At 45.9% G+C, this 18,263-nt stretch overlaps 1 protein-coding gene across 5 annotated transcripts in view; it reads right to left on the bottom strand.

Moving 5' to 3' along the window:
- Positions 1-6,464: 6,464 nt before the first annotated feature.
- UNKL (unk like zinc finger) overlaps positions 6,465-18,263 on the bottom strand; it is a 46,462-nt gene continuing 34,663 nt past the window's right edge. For 3 of the 5 annotated variants that reach the window (XM_064153937.1, XM_064153938.1, XM_064153935.1), the window contains 4 exons: positions 17,013-17,243; positions 16,233-16,435; positions 9,508-9,762; positions 6,465-8,195 (listed from right to left, as the gene is read on the bottom strand). In XM_064153937.1, coding sequence (XP_064010007.1) covers positions 8,040-8,195; positions 9,508-9,762; positions 16,233-16,435; positions 17,013-17,243 — 845 coding nt within the window. In that variant the 3' untranslated portion in view covers positions 6,465-8,039. Of the gene's footprint in view, positions 8,196-9,507; positions 9,781-16,232; positions 16,436-17,012; positions 17,244-18,263 lie in introns of all 5 variants that reach the window. The other 2 variants (XM_064153934.1, XM_064153936.1) reach the window with 1 other exon arrangement.

Genomic DNA, 18,263 nt, shown 5'->3' with positions numbered 1-18,263 from the left:
GCCAGGGAGGTGCTGCTGCCGCTGTCTGCTGGCCTGGCACAGGTGGCACTGAGGGCGCTGGGCCCAGGCCTGCAGCCCCCAGCCCGGCCCTGGGGGAGGCCTCAGCAGCGCCCCCAGGCCAGGCTGCAGTGCTGCGGGGACAAGCTGAGGGCCTGAGTGGGCACTGGGGGGCGCTGGGCGGGGACGGGGAGGGGCTGGGGGATTAGTGGGGGCATACAAGGAGGTGAGTGGGGGGTCTCTGGGAGGCCAGTGGGCGGGTCTGGGGGTCCCTGGGAGGTCCCTAGGAGGGTCTGGGGGTCCCTGGGAGGTCCCTGTGTCCTCCCCCCGCAGGCTCTGGGTCTCCCGGGAGGCTGGAGGCCTGCGGGGGGAGGTCTCCTCCTTCCTGGAGCTGCTGGGGCTGTGCTGGAGACCATCGAGCGCTTCGGAGGGGCGGGGCAGGGGCAGGCCCCGCCCACGCCAGAGGATGCACCAATCAGCTGCTGACCCTCCCCGTCCTAACCAGTTCCCCCCCCCCCCCCCCCAATAAAGCACCAAACTCCGCCAGGTGGACCCTGCCTTCGTTTATGCAAATGAGGGGGCGGGGCACAGGGGGAACCATGCCCACAGCCCCCACAGGATCCACCAATCAGCTGCTGACCCTCCCGGTAACCCCTCCCCAACCCCCAACACATCTCCAAGGTACTCAAAGGCAGAGCCTGATATTGGAATGTATGCAAATGAGGGAGGTAGAACAAGCGGTAAACCACGCCCATCACAATCCACCAATCAGCAGCCACCTCCTGAACTCCTCCTCCAAATGAAGCTCCAAATTTGTCACCATTTCATTGGTTGCTGTGGGGCGGGGCAAAGGGGGCGGGGCCAGGCACAGCATGGGGGAGAGGGCGTGGCTATGGAAAGGGCGGGGACTAGACACAGCATGGGGAGAGGGCGTGGCTATGGATGGGCGGGGAATAGGCATTGTACTGAGGGGGCGTGGCTAAGGAAAAGGGGCGGGGACCAGACACAGAACAGGCAAGAGGGCGTGGCTCAGAAAGAAAGGGGCGGGGACTAGACAGCAAGGGGACAGGGGGTGTGGCTATGCAAATAAAGAGGCAGCAACCAGAGCCAGGCAAGAAAGGCCTGGGAGGGGGCGTGGCTCCGCAGCCACGTGTCCTGTGCCAGCTGTGCTGGGCTCTCTGGTGCTGCTGTGTCAGGGGGGTTGCGCTGGTAGCTTTGCACAGGTCCCTTCCAAGCGCTACCCTCCTGGGCTCTGTGATCGTACTTAGAGCGGGTTGCGTGCTCGACTTGCCGTCCCGTAGTCATTACAGCTCCGCCAGCGCCGTGTGTCCGCTGAGAACAGGAGCTCGGCGAGCAGCGTGCCTCCGCCGTGACTGGGGGTCTTAGGCAAAGGGTTAGGGTTAGCTGCTGTGAATGGCGGAGCAGCTCAAACTCCTCCTTTTTCCTTTTTTTTCTCTTCTTTTCCTTTTTTTGTTCTTCGTTTCCCTTTTTGTTCTCTTCTTTTTCCTTTTTTCCCCTTTTTTCCTTTGTTTCTCCTTTTTTCTGTTTTCTTCTTTTTTTCCTTTTCTCCTTTTTTAAGTCTTTTTTTTCTGCTTTTTTCCCTTTTCTCTTTTTTCTTTTCTCCTTTTTTTCCTTCTCTCCGGTTTTTCCTTTTTTTTCTCCTTTCTTTCCTCCTCTCATTCCTTTTTTTGTTTTCTCTTTTTTCTCTTTTTTTTTCTCCTTTTTTCCCTTTTTTTCTCTTTTTTCCTTTTCTTGTCTCCTTCTTTCCTTCCCCCCCCCCTTTTTCCCCCTTTCCTCCCTTTCTTCCCCCTCATTTCCCTCATTTTTCCCTTCCCCTCCTCCTTTTTTCCCTTTTCGCCCTCCTTTTTCCCCTTCCCTTCTCCCTTTTTCCATCTTTTTCCTGAGGAGTGTTTAACCTTCTCCCAAGAGTCTGCCTTGGAGCAAAGATTTTCAGCTGCGTTTGAAAGGAGTTCTGCAGCCTTTCTTCAGCAGACCCTAGTGGCCTGACTCGGAGAAATAGAATCCTAGAATGGTTTGGCTTGGAAGGAAACTTAGAGATCATCTTGTTGCAACCCCCGGCCGTGGGCAGGGACACCTCTCAGTAGATGAGGCTGCTGAAGGTCCCATCCCAGCTGCCTTTGAACACTGCTAAGCTTGGAGCCTCCTTAGGCAGCCTTTTCCAGTGTCTCACCGCCACAGCTGCTTGCTAGCACCAAGTAAAGTTGGAGTGAACGACTTCTTTAGAAAGGGAATCTTTCCCACCCTAGATGACCAAGAAGTGGTTCATTCTCTTTCTCTTGGTCCTCTTCAGGTGCTTGGAGAGTACAAGCCCTCAGCGGTGTGCGGTGATGGTGCTGTGCAGGCCAAGGCAGGCTTTGAGCAGGCTGTCCGCAGGAAGCAGCTGTGCGGTGCCGGCAGACGCTGGAGCGGCAGCTGGCAGCCCAGCACAGGTAACTGTGAGAAGCATCCGAGTGCTGCTTGCACTCTGCCTTTTGTTGTCTCTTGCAGCACTTGACCTTTCCAAAAGAGCAGCTGTGTTCAGCTGCATGGATGGATTTGCCTGCACTCAAGCTGTTTGCAGCCAGGAGCCCGTGCTGCAAACGTGCAGCTGCTGCTTCCGAAGCCACTCCATGTAAATCTGTGCTGCCGTTGGGTTCTGCAGCTCTCTCCAGCAAGCATGGCATGAGCTGAAGGAGCAGCAGGAGCAGCATGGCCGTTCCCCAGGCAGCAGGAGGGTTCAGCCCAGCACCAGCTCATGCGGGAGGAGCAGATGCTGAGGAACATCCCCCACGAGACGCAGGTGGCCAAAGAGGCTGGGTCAGGTAAGGCTTTGTGTGGAGTTTGTGCTCCTTCTGGCAGTCAGGTGCACCGGTTCTGAGGAGTAGAAGCATGGAGTGGTTGCTGTTGGAGAAGAGCTTCCAAATCATCCAGGGCAGCCCTTAAGGCAGCACTGCCAGGTCACCCCTAAAGCATGTCCCTGAGCAGCACAGCTGTAGGACTTTTCGCTCCCCCCACGGATGGCTACTTACGGCAGCTGCGCTAAAACGCGTCTCAGATGCGGCGCCGCTGCCGAGCAACTCACCTGCCCGAACTCCTCTGCTGCGAGAGAAAAAGAACGCAGCTCTGCCGGGGAACGCGGGAGGCTTCCCTCTGGCCCGAAACGCCCTGCCCGCCTGCCTGCCTGCCGCTCTGTGCTCGCCGCCATTCCGCTGCAGCCTGCTCAGCGCCACTGCCGCTCCCTGCGGCTCCGCCCGCGATGCTCCGCCCCGCTCCCACTGCCGCATGCGTCCGACTGCGGAGCCCTAGGGATGCTCCGCCCCGCTCCCACAGCACCGCCCCGCCCCCCCTGCCTGCCGCTTTTAACTCCTCACTCCAATACTTACAAATCCAAACCAGTTCTCAGCTCTCCCTCCCACCTCTCACCTTCCCCTCCTCTCTTCCCCTCACCTCAGCTTTCAGGCACTTCAATCGTGCACGGCCTTTAGAGACGAGGCAGGAAAACGGGGGACCGCCGCGGCTGAGGAACCGCAGTGTGGAGAAGGAAACACACGGTGGCAGCACTGAGCACCGGCGCCACACCGCAGCCGCTACGAAACTGCAGTGCCCAGGTGGGAGCCCTGGGAAAGGCTTTGGGAATTACAGGGAGCACTGTCACTGCACACAAAAGGAATATCCATTTTTGAAGTCTACATATACACAATTTATATTTCAAACCTCTACGCGGCTCTACTCAGGATTTGTTTTTATATTCCAGAGGTTTTTATGTATCACAGAGGAGACACAGGGGCATTGTTAAAAAAGTCTTTTCACGTAAAAATTGACAGACACGAGAGCTTTTTCTCTGTTGGAATACCTCAGACTTACAGTTTTCAGTGTTTTATAATCTCCTCCAAGGATGTTCAAGCACCTCAACGCACAGGGTTGTAAGCACCTTTTTTTTTTTTGGAGGCTGCCCCTATCCCTCACTTACCTGGTTCCCCCTGCTGCATCATCACACATACCCCCACCCCCATGCAGCAGCATCACTGCATCACAAAAGGAGGGAAACTACCCAGCTATCAGCTGGTTACATTAACTTGGATGCTTACATACTGTACACACACTCCTACCCTCAGAAGCAGAGCTGTGCTGGAGAAATAAAGGAGGAGGTGGTCCCAGCAAATGGCTGCAGCATCCCCATCCCTTGTCCCACAAGCTGGTGGCTGCCCTACAGTGGCAGCCGTACAGAGGATGGCAATCAGACTTTGAACATCCTCTTTTTTTTTGGGTAGTGGGGAGGGAGGGTAGAGAAACGGAACCATGGTTATGTTTTAGTCATTTTGGCACCCTCTGTCTTGCAGACCCCTCCGGAATTAGATTCTTTATATGAGTTAGGCCTCTTCTTCCCTGAAACAGTGAATGCCAGTCCCAGTGGTAGAACACCTGAAATTATCAGGAATGCCATTATTAGATTGTAGATGAAAACACCTCTGAATTTCTGTCTCTAAACACAGTATAGCTGAGAAATAAAGATCAGAATTTTATTTCCACGTTGGTAATAAAAATAATTCCATGACTCCTGTAAACCATTGCCTAAACACTATAGTGTAGAAAAGTCTTAAGTGCTAACTCTTTTTAACAGCTCGCTAAAAGTAAACGAATATGCATTATGAATAGCATACTTTGTGCTAAGAATCATTTCATTCACAAAATCATTTGTCTATACACTCTAAACATTAACAGGTTCCATAAATCAATGAGTAAAAAGTCTGTATTTATTTAGGGTATGATGATGGCCACTGTTACACAAGCATAGAGTAAGAGTATTAATATTACTATCTATATTTAATACTAGGATACTCTGAATGGCAATACAGAACAAAACATGTCCTTAGTAATGTGCTATTCAAAGAATACTAATAGCAATCTTAGAACATGCAATTTGGGATCTATCTGTAATCAACATACTTCTGGTTAAATTACAGCTCCTAACTGTAAAACCCCTGAGAAATCACTATTTTAATATATTATTCCCCAGGCTAAAATAATTGTGACATCATGTGGTATTTGCATTAAAAGTTATATTCATATATAAATTAGCACAGAACCTTGTGAAATACCAAAATGCATCTTGAAAATCTATTTGCTCTGCTTTTATGCATTTTATTATATCAGCAAATTGCTGTACTGCAGTCTCTCTAAAATATAATTTTCATGTATCCAGTTTCTAAATCACATATATCGTACAAGGACAAATACATTAGGTCAGCTTTCACTTCTGACTTCTTCCAGTCTGTCTAGTCAACTGCATGTATCTTATTCTCCATTTTAAATATTACTTTTACACCAGTGCCTTATTTGAATTTGCAGTTGACTTAGTAACAGAAAGCTTTGCTTAGAATTCCTCATAGAAAAAACTGCTGTGTCATTTTCACATCACAGCTGTGTTTGATGGCACATGGTTCAAGCCATTCATCTACATACCTCAAATATAGGTATGTTTCTTTGGTATGTATGTTTTCCTTCTCCACAAAATGGTTTGTTGATAGCTTTTAAATGCATCCGTAATTTAGCATCAAAGAAATCTACAGTGAACACCAGCAAAAGCTTTCATTGGTACTACTACAGGACACATCATTATTATTTTCAAGATTCATCACTGTCAAATACACAACTACAAAAAGCAATGGGCTAAACACAGGAGTTCATTTCCTCCAAAAATTCAGCACATCATAAATTACGAGCATCGATGTGATGATTCACACTGCAAGTGCTGTTTGCATTCCCTTTCTGTTGGTGTTCAGAAATCAGAAAGATCACCTGTTATCAATAAAAAGGGAATAAAATTTATTCTTATAAAGTACCAAAAAGGACATATTAGAAACTTGGACCAGACAGCACAAAGCCCCGCTTCTATGTCTTGTGGGTAACAACACTCACATAGCTGCATACAGGCAGCACAATGGGACCTGATCTGGTTTCTTCTAAAATACTGAAGTAAAAGTTTTCACTAAAATATTTCTAAACATTTTTGTAAGCACAATGGATGCAGAATGCTGCTCCACACCGGATATAGTAAACCAGTGTTCAAAATAAGTGCTTGCTGGAAAAATATGTAACATAATTTTGAACTATAGTTGCATATTATTCTTTGTTGGGTTTGTTATTTAAAAAACAAACAACCTTGGCACAACTCAGTTTGCTTTAGTCCAAAATGCTCCTCAACAGCTCAAAAATCAGTCTTTGTCACAGGCTGCACAGAAGCAAAACATATAGTAATACCTAAAGCTAAATATGCCAATCCAAGTTCTTTTGTTTTCAGAAGTCCAAAGATGGCTACACCTTTAAGCCAACAATATTTTGAGAAAATAGCGTTTGAAAATGCAAACAGTCCAGTGCTGCACATTCAGCGCTCACAGAACAATTCTTAGTTAATTCTGACCTTGGCACAAAGAATGCTACAGCCCAAAGGACACAGGGATTATCAGTACTGTTGGTTTGGACCCTTTATTTAACGCTGACACAGTTCTAAAAGCTGTATTTCAACAATAATCACTTTAAAATACACCTTGGGTTCTGTTCCAACATGACAGAACTTTCAGAACTTTGAATTGAACTCTTCGGTGCCCATGAGAACTTTTTGTTCTGAATATAATAACATGGAGATACAAAGCATGTAACAGTATCAGGTCATTTCCACCTCAGCTGCACCAGTGTCATGCTCGAATAGGAAAAAAAGGGGAAATGTAGGCAATTATTCCACATAAAAGAAGTAAAAATACAGTGTTAACATGCAGTAATTAACTTCTCCTGAATTGTACGTTCCCAGCCACCAGGATGAAGTAAGGATATCATACCACTTTTTACAGGAATCACCATGTCCAAGTGTCACTATCTGACTGTAGGCATTATTAATAACAATGCAACAACAATAACATGGCTCCTTTCAAACATGCTTTACTTCATTACTGAAAAAAATGTATTTTTAAATATTTATAAAACCAAGATATCTTGTCAAATTGTTCAATACAAAAGGAATAGAAATTATTTGCAACTTTATTTACTTGTTTTTAATGTATTCTGCCATTTTATTGGATACTGGGCATAGGCACTTGGTAATACTACACATATCATATCTGCCCCTGATTAGGTTAGGAGATGTACAAAAACTTTAAGACTATAAACACTCAAACTGAGGGAAATATGAAGATGCACAGTTGTATACTGTATACGGATCTGTTTCACAAAATTTAGAACATGTTTGAATTCGAAAGCATAGGTGCCTCAGTTTTTGTCTCTGATGGCACATTTCTAAACATTACAGGATGCAGTTAACTTCTTACAAATCGTAGAAAAACTATGTATGTTGTCATTTCTATTTAATTATATTATGATTCAACAGTAAAAACATGTGAAATACTCTAAATTCACAGTACATACATAACACGTCCTATTATTGCATATAAAAAATAAACAATCAGAAAGCAGCTTGAAGCAATTTACAACATATCTCCCAATGGAATACAATAATTTAAAAGTGCTTTTATATTTTTCAGAGTTTTTTAAACATCCAAGTAAACATAGTGTTAGACCAATCTCAAAATACTGGCTCTGGCATTTCACACACAATAGCCATGGCCAAGGGACCATTTGTGCTATTGAGTGTGCAGTTACTGTTACCTATGCATCCCTCTTCTGTTGATGACAATAGCAGGGCATAATCATTTCATTCAGGCATCGTGGTAAGGTTTATACAAAGTGATCACAGTGCAAATGAACCTAAGTAGCTTGTGCCACATTACGTGGAAGTCAGAAAAGGCTGCTGTGAGATGGGGAGGAACAAAACCACCTCAAGACTAGAGCTTCATCAAATGACTGAAGTTGGTATGTTACGGTGAGCAGGCCTTACTCTCTATCTTAAAAGACAACTGAGTTTATCACATCACAATGGGAATCAGTCTAGCACTATTAAACGGATTAATTACGAGTGACGTAATTCTTATAGAAAATACAAGAACACAAAACTTCAATCATGAACACAGCACAAGTACAATGCCTGCCTGCTACCAGAGAGTGTTGTTTTTCTGACAGCAGAGACATTCTTCCTGTGCAGCCGCACAGCGACCACAAAGTACACAATGTTGGCACAGATTCAGGATAATGCCATGATCGTCTTCTTGACATATGACACACTTCCTTGACTGAAGCTGAAGAATCATCTGTGAAGAGATTACTGCACTCAGTAAAAAAATACTCCAAATGACACAGTGGCATTTTGGCAACTTTACACTTAGCTGTCCCCAGTAAACTTCTAGCTTAACAACAATGTTCGTGTTTGGCAGACGGCTGAGTTCAGGGCTTTAAGATCAGAGCATGAGCAACATTTAAAGTAGCAGCTGGAGGAGTTTATAGGTGCTTTCAGAAATTAAAGTATCTAGGACTATCCTAGTAGTGAAAATAAATCCTCTCCTTTTTTTTTGTTTGGACAGTTCCATCACAGTCCAAACGAAACAGCAAGAACTGCTTTCATATGTTGTGTTCACTGCCCTCTGAGATTGCAATATGAATCCAAGTCGTGCCCAGCAAGGTTTGAAGTATAGTACCTGCAGCAGTGCATGCTTCACCCCTGACGTACTCAGAGGAATGGCACCCAAAATTCTTGGCTTTGAGAACAGCCTCAGTGTGACAGGGAAGAGTTTCGTTCAGTTTGGGCAGAAACTGAGTCTGGATTTCAGAGATGAAATACAGAAATATGCCACTAAGGTGATTAAGGGAATGCACAGCATCTGATACATAAGGAGAGGCTGAAATAGCTGAAAGGCTTGTTCAGCCTTGAGAAGAGATGGCATCTTACTGGTGTATATAAATACCTGATGGGAGGGAGTAAAACAGGTAGAGACAGACTGGTGGCATCCAGCGAAAAAAGGCAACAATGAGCACAAATTAAAATACAGAAATTTCTACATAAACATAAGAAAAAACTTTTCTAATTACAAGGATGGTCAAATGTTGTGAAAGTTTGCCCACAGAGCAGGTGGACTCTCCAGCTGGGAGCATTGCTTGGGTAAGGCACTAAACAACCTGTTCAAGTTTATACTGCTCTGAGCAAGGGCCTGGATTATCTCCAGAGGTCCCTTCTAATACCAATGATTCTATGGTCCAAGTTTGTACTGGCCTCTGAACACATTAACCCCCAACAGGGAATCTCACTATGTACAAATGACAAAGCATGTTCTCATTTATTTAGGACAACTACTTTTCTTTAACTAGATAGCACCCAAAACATCAAGGGGTAAAGTTTTAAGTTTGGGGTTTTTTTTCATTTTAATCACCCCAAGAATTCTTGGGATTCACCTCAGAAGAATCGACAGGGCTGAGAAATCTGAGCCATTCTGTATTCCAAAAAGGAAGACTTAACACTGACAGCAGTGTTGCTCTTTAAAATGAAACCTGACGTAAAGATGCCATTGAAGATTCTCGAGCTGCGAGTTTCAGTTGTTCAAAGCCAGTCATGCACATGAAGCAACTTACCTTGTCTATTGTTTCTAAATCTAAGTGCAGCCGGTTTTGTAAAGAAAGCAGCTTTGGCAAGGATGTCTTCTCTATATCTCCACAGCTTTTCAGGTAAGGCAGTGTCGTGAATAGGCAAGAAGCTAACTGTGCCTTCAGCTTTCGTAATTTACTTTCCACTTCCTCCTTCTTCTGCAGGGCGAGCTGTCTGTCCGCGTCTGCGATGGTCGCACGTGCTTTTGCTTCTTGGGCCTCCTTCTGCCATGCGTCGCATGCCTGTGAGAAAGAGATGTCCTGAAGAGAAAAACTAAGTCTTTTTTTTTAATTAACAACAGAATAGCACATTTAAAAGCTCTCAAGATGCAGGGCACCTCTAATTTTAGACATAACTATGCAGTTACAACACAATTTAACACTTCTACCTACTTATCCTACCTTCTAATTAACAACTCTTCTGGGTTTACTGCAATTTTTAGGTACAGGATTGTGGCTTCTCTGCAAACAACCTTGTGCTAGTTTGAAGCTAGCTAGAATGTTTTGGTGAGAAGAACTAGATTACAGGCTGTGAAAGGAAAACAATGGTGATGTCTACTTCCCTCACAGACTTACTGAGATGTATAAAAACATAAGTCATAACATAGATAATGCACTCGGCACTTCTCTGACCTGGGCTGCTGGACGAGCTGCATCTCTCTAACCTCACCCTTCATTTTGGACTAATCCACTTTGCTTCCTAACACCCTGGCCGAACCTCTATTCTTCCTTGGGACTGGGGTAAGGTTGAGAGGGGTAGAGGGAAGGTTAAGGGGTGGTTGAGAGCCCTCCTGGGGACTCAGGCTTCTGGAAGAGGAGTTGTGTTTCTGTACTAGCTGCATTAGGTGTGAGCAGATTAATAGTCTGCTTAACCTGGTGGCTGAACTCAAGGGAGAGGTGGAACGCCTCAAGGCTGAAAGGGAATGTAAAAGAGAGCACCATGCTCTGCAGCCCCCTTGCCAGAGGGAGATGAACTAAGTAACCAAGGAGAATGGATGCAGGTGCCTGCCAGAAGGGGCAAGGGTAACCCCTTCCAGCCATCCTCACACATCCTCAGCTGCCCTTACACAACAGATATAGGGCACTAGAGGTTGAGGATGAGGTAGTTTTGGAGCAGGCAGAAGCATCACCGGCTGGGAGGGCGACTGAAACAAATCAATTGCCCCCTCACATCAGAACAAGTACCCAGAAGAAAAAGAGGAGGGCAATTGTTATTGGTGATTCCCTTCTGAAGGGAACAGAGGGCCCCATATGCTGGCCAGACCCCTTCCACAGGGAGCTCTGCTGCCTCCCTGGGGCCTGGATCAGGGATGTTACCAGGAGGCTGCCTACTGTAGTGCAGCCCTCTGATTACTATCCCTTATTAGTTACACAGGCAGGGAACGATGAGGTTGATAACAGAGGGCTAAAAGCTATCAAAAGGGACTTTAAGGCACTGGGAAAAGCAGTTGAGGGAGCAGGGGCACAGGTTGGAATGCAGAGAGCAATAGGAAAGCCTATTTGATGAACAAGTGGCTCAGAGGTTGGTGCCTCCGACATAACTTCGGATTCTCTGACCTTGGGGAACTTCATCTTGCCACAGGTATGCAAGCAACAGATGGGATACAACTGACGCAGAGAGGGAGAAGGACCCTGGCACATGAGCTGGCTGGGCTTGTTGAGAGGGCTTTAAACTAGAATGGAAGGGGGAGGGGGTTAAACATGACAGCACCAGAGATAAATCAAAGGGAATTGAGGATGGTAGGCTAGAGCTAGGAGTAAAAGCAGCAGCCCAGCTGAAGTGCATGTACACTAATGCACGCAGTATGGGTCACAAACAAGAGGAGCTGGAAGCTCTGGTGCTGGAGGAAAACTATGATGTTGTCGCCATCACTGAAACGTGGTGGGATGACTTGCATGATTGGAGTGCTGTAATCAATGGCTACAGACTCTTCAGGAGAGACAGGCAAGGGAGAAGAGGTGGGGGAGTGGCTCTGTATATTAGGGATGCTCTGGATGTCAGGGGGGTAGAAATCAAGGATGATCGAGTCATTATGGGTGAGAATTAAGGGGAAGGCCAACAAGACTGATATCCTGGTTGGAGTCTGTTACAGACACCCAATCAGGAAGAAGAGGTTGATTTATTACTCTTTAAGCAACTGGAGGCTGCCTCAAGATCACCTGCCCTTGTTCTGGTGGGCAACTTTAACCTACCAGACATCTGCTGGGACTTAAACACTGCAGAGAAGCAGCAGTCTAGAAGGTTTCTAGAATGTGTGGAAGACAACTTCTTATCCCAGCTGTTAGGTGAGCCTACCAGGGGGCAGCCCTGCTTGACCTGCTGCTCACAAATAGAGGGGCTGGTGCGGGATGTGGTGTTTGGAGGCTGCCTGGGGTCCAGTGACCATGAAGTTATAGAGTGAAACCAGGAGGGGCATCAACAGAACCTCCACACTGGACTGCCCAAGGGCAGACTGCAGCCTATTTAAGTAACTAACTCAGAAAGTTCCTTGGGAAACATCTCTTAAAAACAAAGGGGTCAAGGAAGGCAGGAGCTGCTTCAAGAAAGAGCTCCTGAAGGCACAGGAGCAGCTGTGCCATTAAGCCGGCAGACGAGCCAAGGAGGGAGGCAGCCAGACTGGATGGGCAGGGAGCTGCTGAAGGAATTAAAGACAAAACAGAGAGTATATCACCTTTGGAAAAGAGGGGAAGTGTCCCAGGAAAGGTTCAAGGAAGTTGCTAGATCTTGTAGAAAAAAAATGAGAGAGGCAAAAGCCCATCTGGAGCTTAGGCTGCCACTGCTGGTAAGGAGAATAAAAAATGTTTCTGTAAATATCTGAATGGCAAGAAAAGGGCCAAGGACAACCTCCAGTCCTTGTTAGACAGAGAGGGGAATATAGTGACAAAGGATGAGGAAAAGGCAGAGGTGCTTAACACCTTCTTTGCCTCAATCTTCACTAGTGGGACAGGTTGTCTCCAGCACAGCTGGACTTCTGAAGTGGTGGATGGAGTCAGGGACCAGTATAGTCCCCCTCTAATCCATGAGGAACAAGTAAGGGACCTGCTGAGCCACTTGGATCCTCACATGTCCATAGGACCAGATGGGATCCATCCTAGGGTGCTGAGTGAGCTGGCAGATGAGCTGGCCAAGCCTCTCTCCATCATTTATCAGCAGTCCTGGCTCCCTGGAGAGGTCCCTGAAGACTGGAAGCTGCCAATGTGATCCCATTCACAAGAAGGGTCGTAAGGAGGAGCCAGAAAACTACAGACCTGTCAGCCTGACCTCAGTGCCAGGCAAGGTGATGGAACAGGTCATCTTGAGTGCCATCACCAAGCACCTACAGGATGGCCAAGGGATCAGGCCCAGCCAGCATGGGTTTAGGAAGGGCAGGTCCTGTCTCACCAACCTGAGCTCCTTTTATGATCAGGTTACCTGCCTGGTGAATGTGGGGCAGGCTGTGGATGGAGTCTGCCTGCACTGCAGCAAAGCCTTTGACACTGTCTGCCACAACAAGCTCCTAGCCAAGCTGGCAGCTCATGGCTTGGACAGATTCACTCTGTGCTGGGTCAGGAACTGGCTGGATGGCAGAGCCCAGAGAGTGGTGGTGAATGGTGCCACATCCAGTTGGCATCCAGTCACCAGTGGTGTTCCCCAAGGATCAGTGCTGGGCCCAGTCCTGTTCAACACCTTTACTGATGATCTGGACAAGGGGATTGAGTCCAGCACCAGTAAGTTTGCAGATGACACCAAGCTAGGAGCAGGTGTTGATCTGTTGGAAGGTAGGAGAGCCCTGCAGAGGGACCTGGCCAGGCTGGATGGGTGGGCAGAGGCCAATGGGATGAGATTGAACAAGGCCAAGTGCAGGGTTCTGCACTTTGGCCACAACAACCCCAAGCAGCGCTATAGGCTGGGGACTGAGTGGCTGGAGAGCAGCCAGGAGGAAAGGGACCTGGGGGTACTGATAGATGGTAGGCTGAAGATGAGCCAACAGTGTGCCCAGGTGGCCAAGAGAGCCAATGGCATCCTGGCCTGCATCAGGAACAGTGTGGCCAGGAGGACAAGGGAGGTTATTCTTTCCCTGTACTCAGCACTGCTCAGGCCACACCTTGAGTGCTGTGTCCAGTTCTGGGCCACTCAATTCAAGAGAAATGTTGAGGTGCTGGAAGGTGTCCAGAGAAGGGCAGGAAGGCTGGTGAAAGGCCTGGAAGACAAACCCTATGAGGAGAGGCTGAGGGAGCTGGGGTTGTTTAGCCTGGAGAAGAGGAGGCTCAGGGGTGACCTCATTGCTGCCTACAACTACCTGAAGGGACATTGTAGCCAGGTGGGGGGTGGCCTCTTCTCCCAGGCAACCAGCAATAAAACAAGGGGACACAGTCTCAAGTTGTGCCAGGGAAAGTCTAGGCTGGATGTTAGGAGGAAGTTGTTGGCAGAGAGAGTGATTGGCATTGGAATGGGCTGCCCAGGGAGGTGGTGGAGTCACCGTCCCTGGAGGTCTTCAAGAAAAGACTGGATGAGGCACTTAGTGTCATGGTCTGGTTGATTGGATAAGGCTGGGTGCTAGGTTGGACTGGATGATCTTGGAGGTCTCTTTCAACCTGGCTGATTCTATGATTCTATGATTCTATGATTCTATTACCTTTTTACTTTGTATATTTCTGTGTATAATTGTATATACTGTAAATATGTGCTTGTATATTGTGCTGAGCTGTAAATATAAGCTTCATTAATCTTTCCAGAGCTGGCTGAGTCTAGTCTGGGTGATTTCTAAAGTGTGGGGGGGTGAGTAACAACCAAACCACCACAGACCTCTATACAAAGAACACATTTTAAATGTTAAATTCACAATTTAGTGTCAAGAGACATCAAAAACTATCAAAATTCAGTACAGGTGTTTAGCTGCTCCTCATCACAGAGAGAAAAATGTGAGGGGAAGGAAAAGACTACTGAAAATGCACTAGATTGGCCATTACCAACAATCTCAGTTTGACTGTTGAGATGACCAGATACTCTCTACGTACACCAGACAGATGCAGCTGCTGGCAAGCCTCTGCTTTTTGTGTGTTTACCATCTTGAAAGAAATACGGGAGGGGCTGTGTATCTTTAATTACATCAGGACATGTTGCTGTCCATCTCTCTCCTAAAGAGGAGTATGTGTCCCTGCTTAGAGGCAGATCAACTTTCAGAACATTATTTGCCTTTCAAAAAGCTCGGTCTCCATTACTCCACTATCTCATTATGTGGATGGAAAAAAAAACATTCCTTTGACGGCCTGTAATAAAAGTCTGGGTATAAAAATGAGAAGATATTTCAAAAGGAAGAACAACTGAAACTGCTTTTTTATACATCTAAATAATTTAATACTACCATGTGGTGGAGGGGCAGCAGCCCCAAAACTGAGGCCTCTCTATGCCTCTACATGCCTGGACATGTTTTTCTGCCAGGACCCACGAGGCAGTAAACAGATTGTGTAACACACACACGCCCAGCCCGTGTACCCCAGGGTCCGCCCAGGTAATCTCTTGTTGGGAGGTCCAGGCATGTCTCTACTGCCTATTGGGGCAAGGTATGGCTTACTGCCAGCCTGATTGGTCATTTTAGATGTCCAACGAGCCACGAATCTCCGCCCAGAGTCTATAAAGAGGGGTGCACAGCAGCACCACATGGTCAGACCGTTCAAACTGTTCATTAGTTCAGGGCACTCAGAGCATTTAGACTCAGCTCTGATCCACAGCAGCACCCTGCTGCCCTGACCTGCTTGCATGGCCTAGACACAGGATCAGGCCTTACTCACTTGCAAGCATTACAGAGGCTTAGACCTCATGCATTGATCTCAAGGTGCAGAGCGCATGCACGCCTGCACTCCTTACATATATGGGGAGCCGAGAGGCCCCTGCCTAAGCCTAGAGCTATCTTGATTTATCTACGGAGTTAAGTCTCCCCGCAGCCCGGCAGACCCTGCTAGCCTGGCATAGAGACACTGCTTGCCAGTTGTCCTGTAAGTCTGGAAAGACCCAGAGCCAGCAGACCCTCAGACTGTCTGCAAACCTGCAAACACAGCCTGCTAGCTGTGAGACCATGTTAGAAGCTGCACGGACAGATCCTTCTCCTGCATCGGGAAAACCTACCAGCTGATCATCCCTGGACTCACACAGCATCCAGAAGCTGCAGCACCAAGGCAGAGACCACATCAGGAGGGAAGGTTAGAGAAGATTCTGGTTAACCCAGAGACTGGGAACCCTTATCATTCCCTGCAAGCCGGGACAGATACCAGCTCTACCAAGACCCCAAGTACTGGGCACAGGCTGTGATAATCCTGGGAGGGTGATTAGTGATTAATACCTAAGAGCAACACATCTAAGTAAGCTTTGATTCCATTGTAATATAAGTTATCTCTACCTCTAGAGTACACACAGTTTCAGCCCTTGCTGGGCAAACAGTATAGTTGTTAAGAGGCATTAAGCCTAAGGGAATATTTCTCTCTGTCTATAGTTGTTGATAATTTGATATTTCCATTTAAGAATCAATCCCTGTAAATATACCCCAAGCTGTTTTCATAAACTTGCATACAAACCTGGATTTCATAGTGCTTGGGGGTGGTACAAATTTGTAAATATTCATTTTAATTTAAAAAATTTATAAAAAATTAATACCGCCTCAAATTAATTTCTCACCTCCCCCTAACAGGGGAGGAATAGAGAAAACCCCTCCACGACATACCACAAATTCACATACCTGTTTTACTTGTTGCCAAGATTCTTCCCATTGTTTCAGTTTTCTCTTAGCATCATCAAGTTCCTGTCTAACATGAGTTAGCTCATTTCCATTGATGCTTGAACTTAATGAGGGGGAAGTGCCACTGCTTAGTACTGGGGATGGACTAGGAGAGAAACTCCCAGTTACAAAGTCCCAAATGCTCCCTGTCACACCATTTACACCTACAAAACAAAGGCAAAAAAAAAATTATTCTGCAAACTTTGCTGCAAACTCTTTCAGATGTAGAGCAAAAGACACACGCAAAAATTATAGACTTTTATCTGCAAGACTCCTAACATTATTCCGCTACCTTCAGAAATGTGACAGCCTGCAAAGTGTTCAAATTGTTTAGAGCAACTCAGCAGACTTAGGGTTTTTATTTCCTTTCAATAAAAGTCTTGTTCCTAGCAGCTCATACATAATTTTAATTTCTCCTCTTTCTCTGCTGTTTTTTGCTTTAGCAAAATGCTGCAGCTAAAATACATTCCTGCAGCCTTATAACAACTGCTTTATGTTACCCCTTTCAGACACCTTTGTGAGTAACTCCTCTTACAAGAATATTTTCGTTCCCTGCAGTGGGAATGGAAGTTCACTCCTCTAACTTTCTGCCACGTACCAGATATAACTCCATGAACAGTAGTGTTACCAACTACAGCAGCTCGGTAAAAAGAAAAAAACGCAGCCAAGCCTTGAATGGAACATTTCTTACCTGCCATTGAATTCCCTCTCAAAGCACACAATGCACAACCTCCAACTTACCTAAAGAGTTGTGAGAAGAGGCTGAGGTGCCTAACATACTACGTTCTGTCTTCAAAGCCTGAGGCTGCTGGTGGTGAGGAACTGTAGCGGATGAAGCAAAAGACTGAGACAGTGACTGTGGAAGAGAACTGAGCGGAGAGGTTGAAAGGGATGATGATGAATGTAAAGATGAGGAACGAACAAGAGAACCTGGAATATTGACAGGTGCTGAACTTCCCAGCAATCTTTGACCTATGTATGCATTAGGGGGAAAGAAAAGAAAAGAAAGCTGTTGCAAAGCAGTACACAGTTCTCTGTGTTTTTCCAGAGAAATGTATCTAATGTAAACTTAATTATATGTTCAAACACCTGCTACTAAAAAAGAAAACTTGATTTATATCCTGTTACAAAAATAGTTTTAAAACTGAACACACAAAAGGAGTTTTCCAAGTGCCTGAAAACAGAATCTGTAATTTTACACAGCAGTGGCCTCGTCTGCAGCTACACAGAAAAACACTTTTCGGATCGTTATTCAACTTCCTCAGTTTTACAGCCAACAATTAACATGAGTGGAGAAAGTGAAATTTGAAAGGATTAAGAAATATTTGTTGTTTATTTAAATATATAATCTAGAGTTAAGCAAGTTAGACTACACACCCTGAAAACCTGAGACAGAACTCATCATTTTTTTACATACTTTTACTTTTGTTCAGTAGATTTTAAATGTCAAATGCATTCAGTCTCTATGAAAACTGAGTCTGAGACATCAAAAATTATTAACAACTTAGCCTAATAAATGCATTGTTCATAATTTCAAATAATAACAATAAAAAATGAGTACAAAAGATGTTTGAGCAGGCAATTGTTTAAATAACAATGTGCAGGCGTGGTGCATTATCCTGGTCAGGAAATAGTTTGATATTTACTGTGAAGATGTTATTCATCAGGATGTTTGAAAAGCAACTCAGATGGCATTATCTTCTCTTAAAAAAAACCCAGCAACCAAGTGATTACACTTAGAGCAAGGGTCATGCTCCTTGTTTTCTGGTTTTAATTAGAGCAGATTAATTCCTGTCATTACAAGAAACATCATTCCCTCTGGAAGTACTTCAACACAGAAAGTCAGGGATGTTCATTCTAAGCTGCCTTGCCACAGTATCTTCAGAAAAATCTGGATTGAAATACACGGCATGCATTACTACAGTCAGCCTCATGCCATGGGGAAGACACAGGACAGACCACAGATGTACATTACCTACCAGACAATAAACC

Source organism: Pogoniulus pusillus, chromosome 13 (assembly GCF_015220805.1).
Source record: "Pogoniulus pusillus isolate bPogPus1 chromosome 13, bPogPus1.pri, whole genome shotgun sequence".
In the NCBI taxonomy this organism is placed as follows: domain Eukaryota; kingdom Metazoa; phylum Chordata; class Aves; order Piciformes; family Lybiidae; genus Pogoniulus; species Pogoniulus pusillus.
The sequence above is the reverse complement of the archived record's forward strand: the minus strand, read 5'-3'. Positions and strand labels throughout refer to the sequence as shown.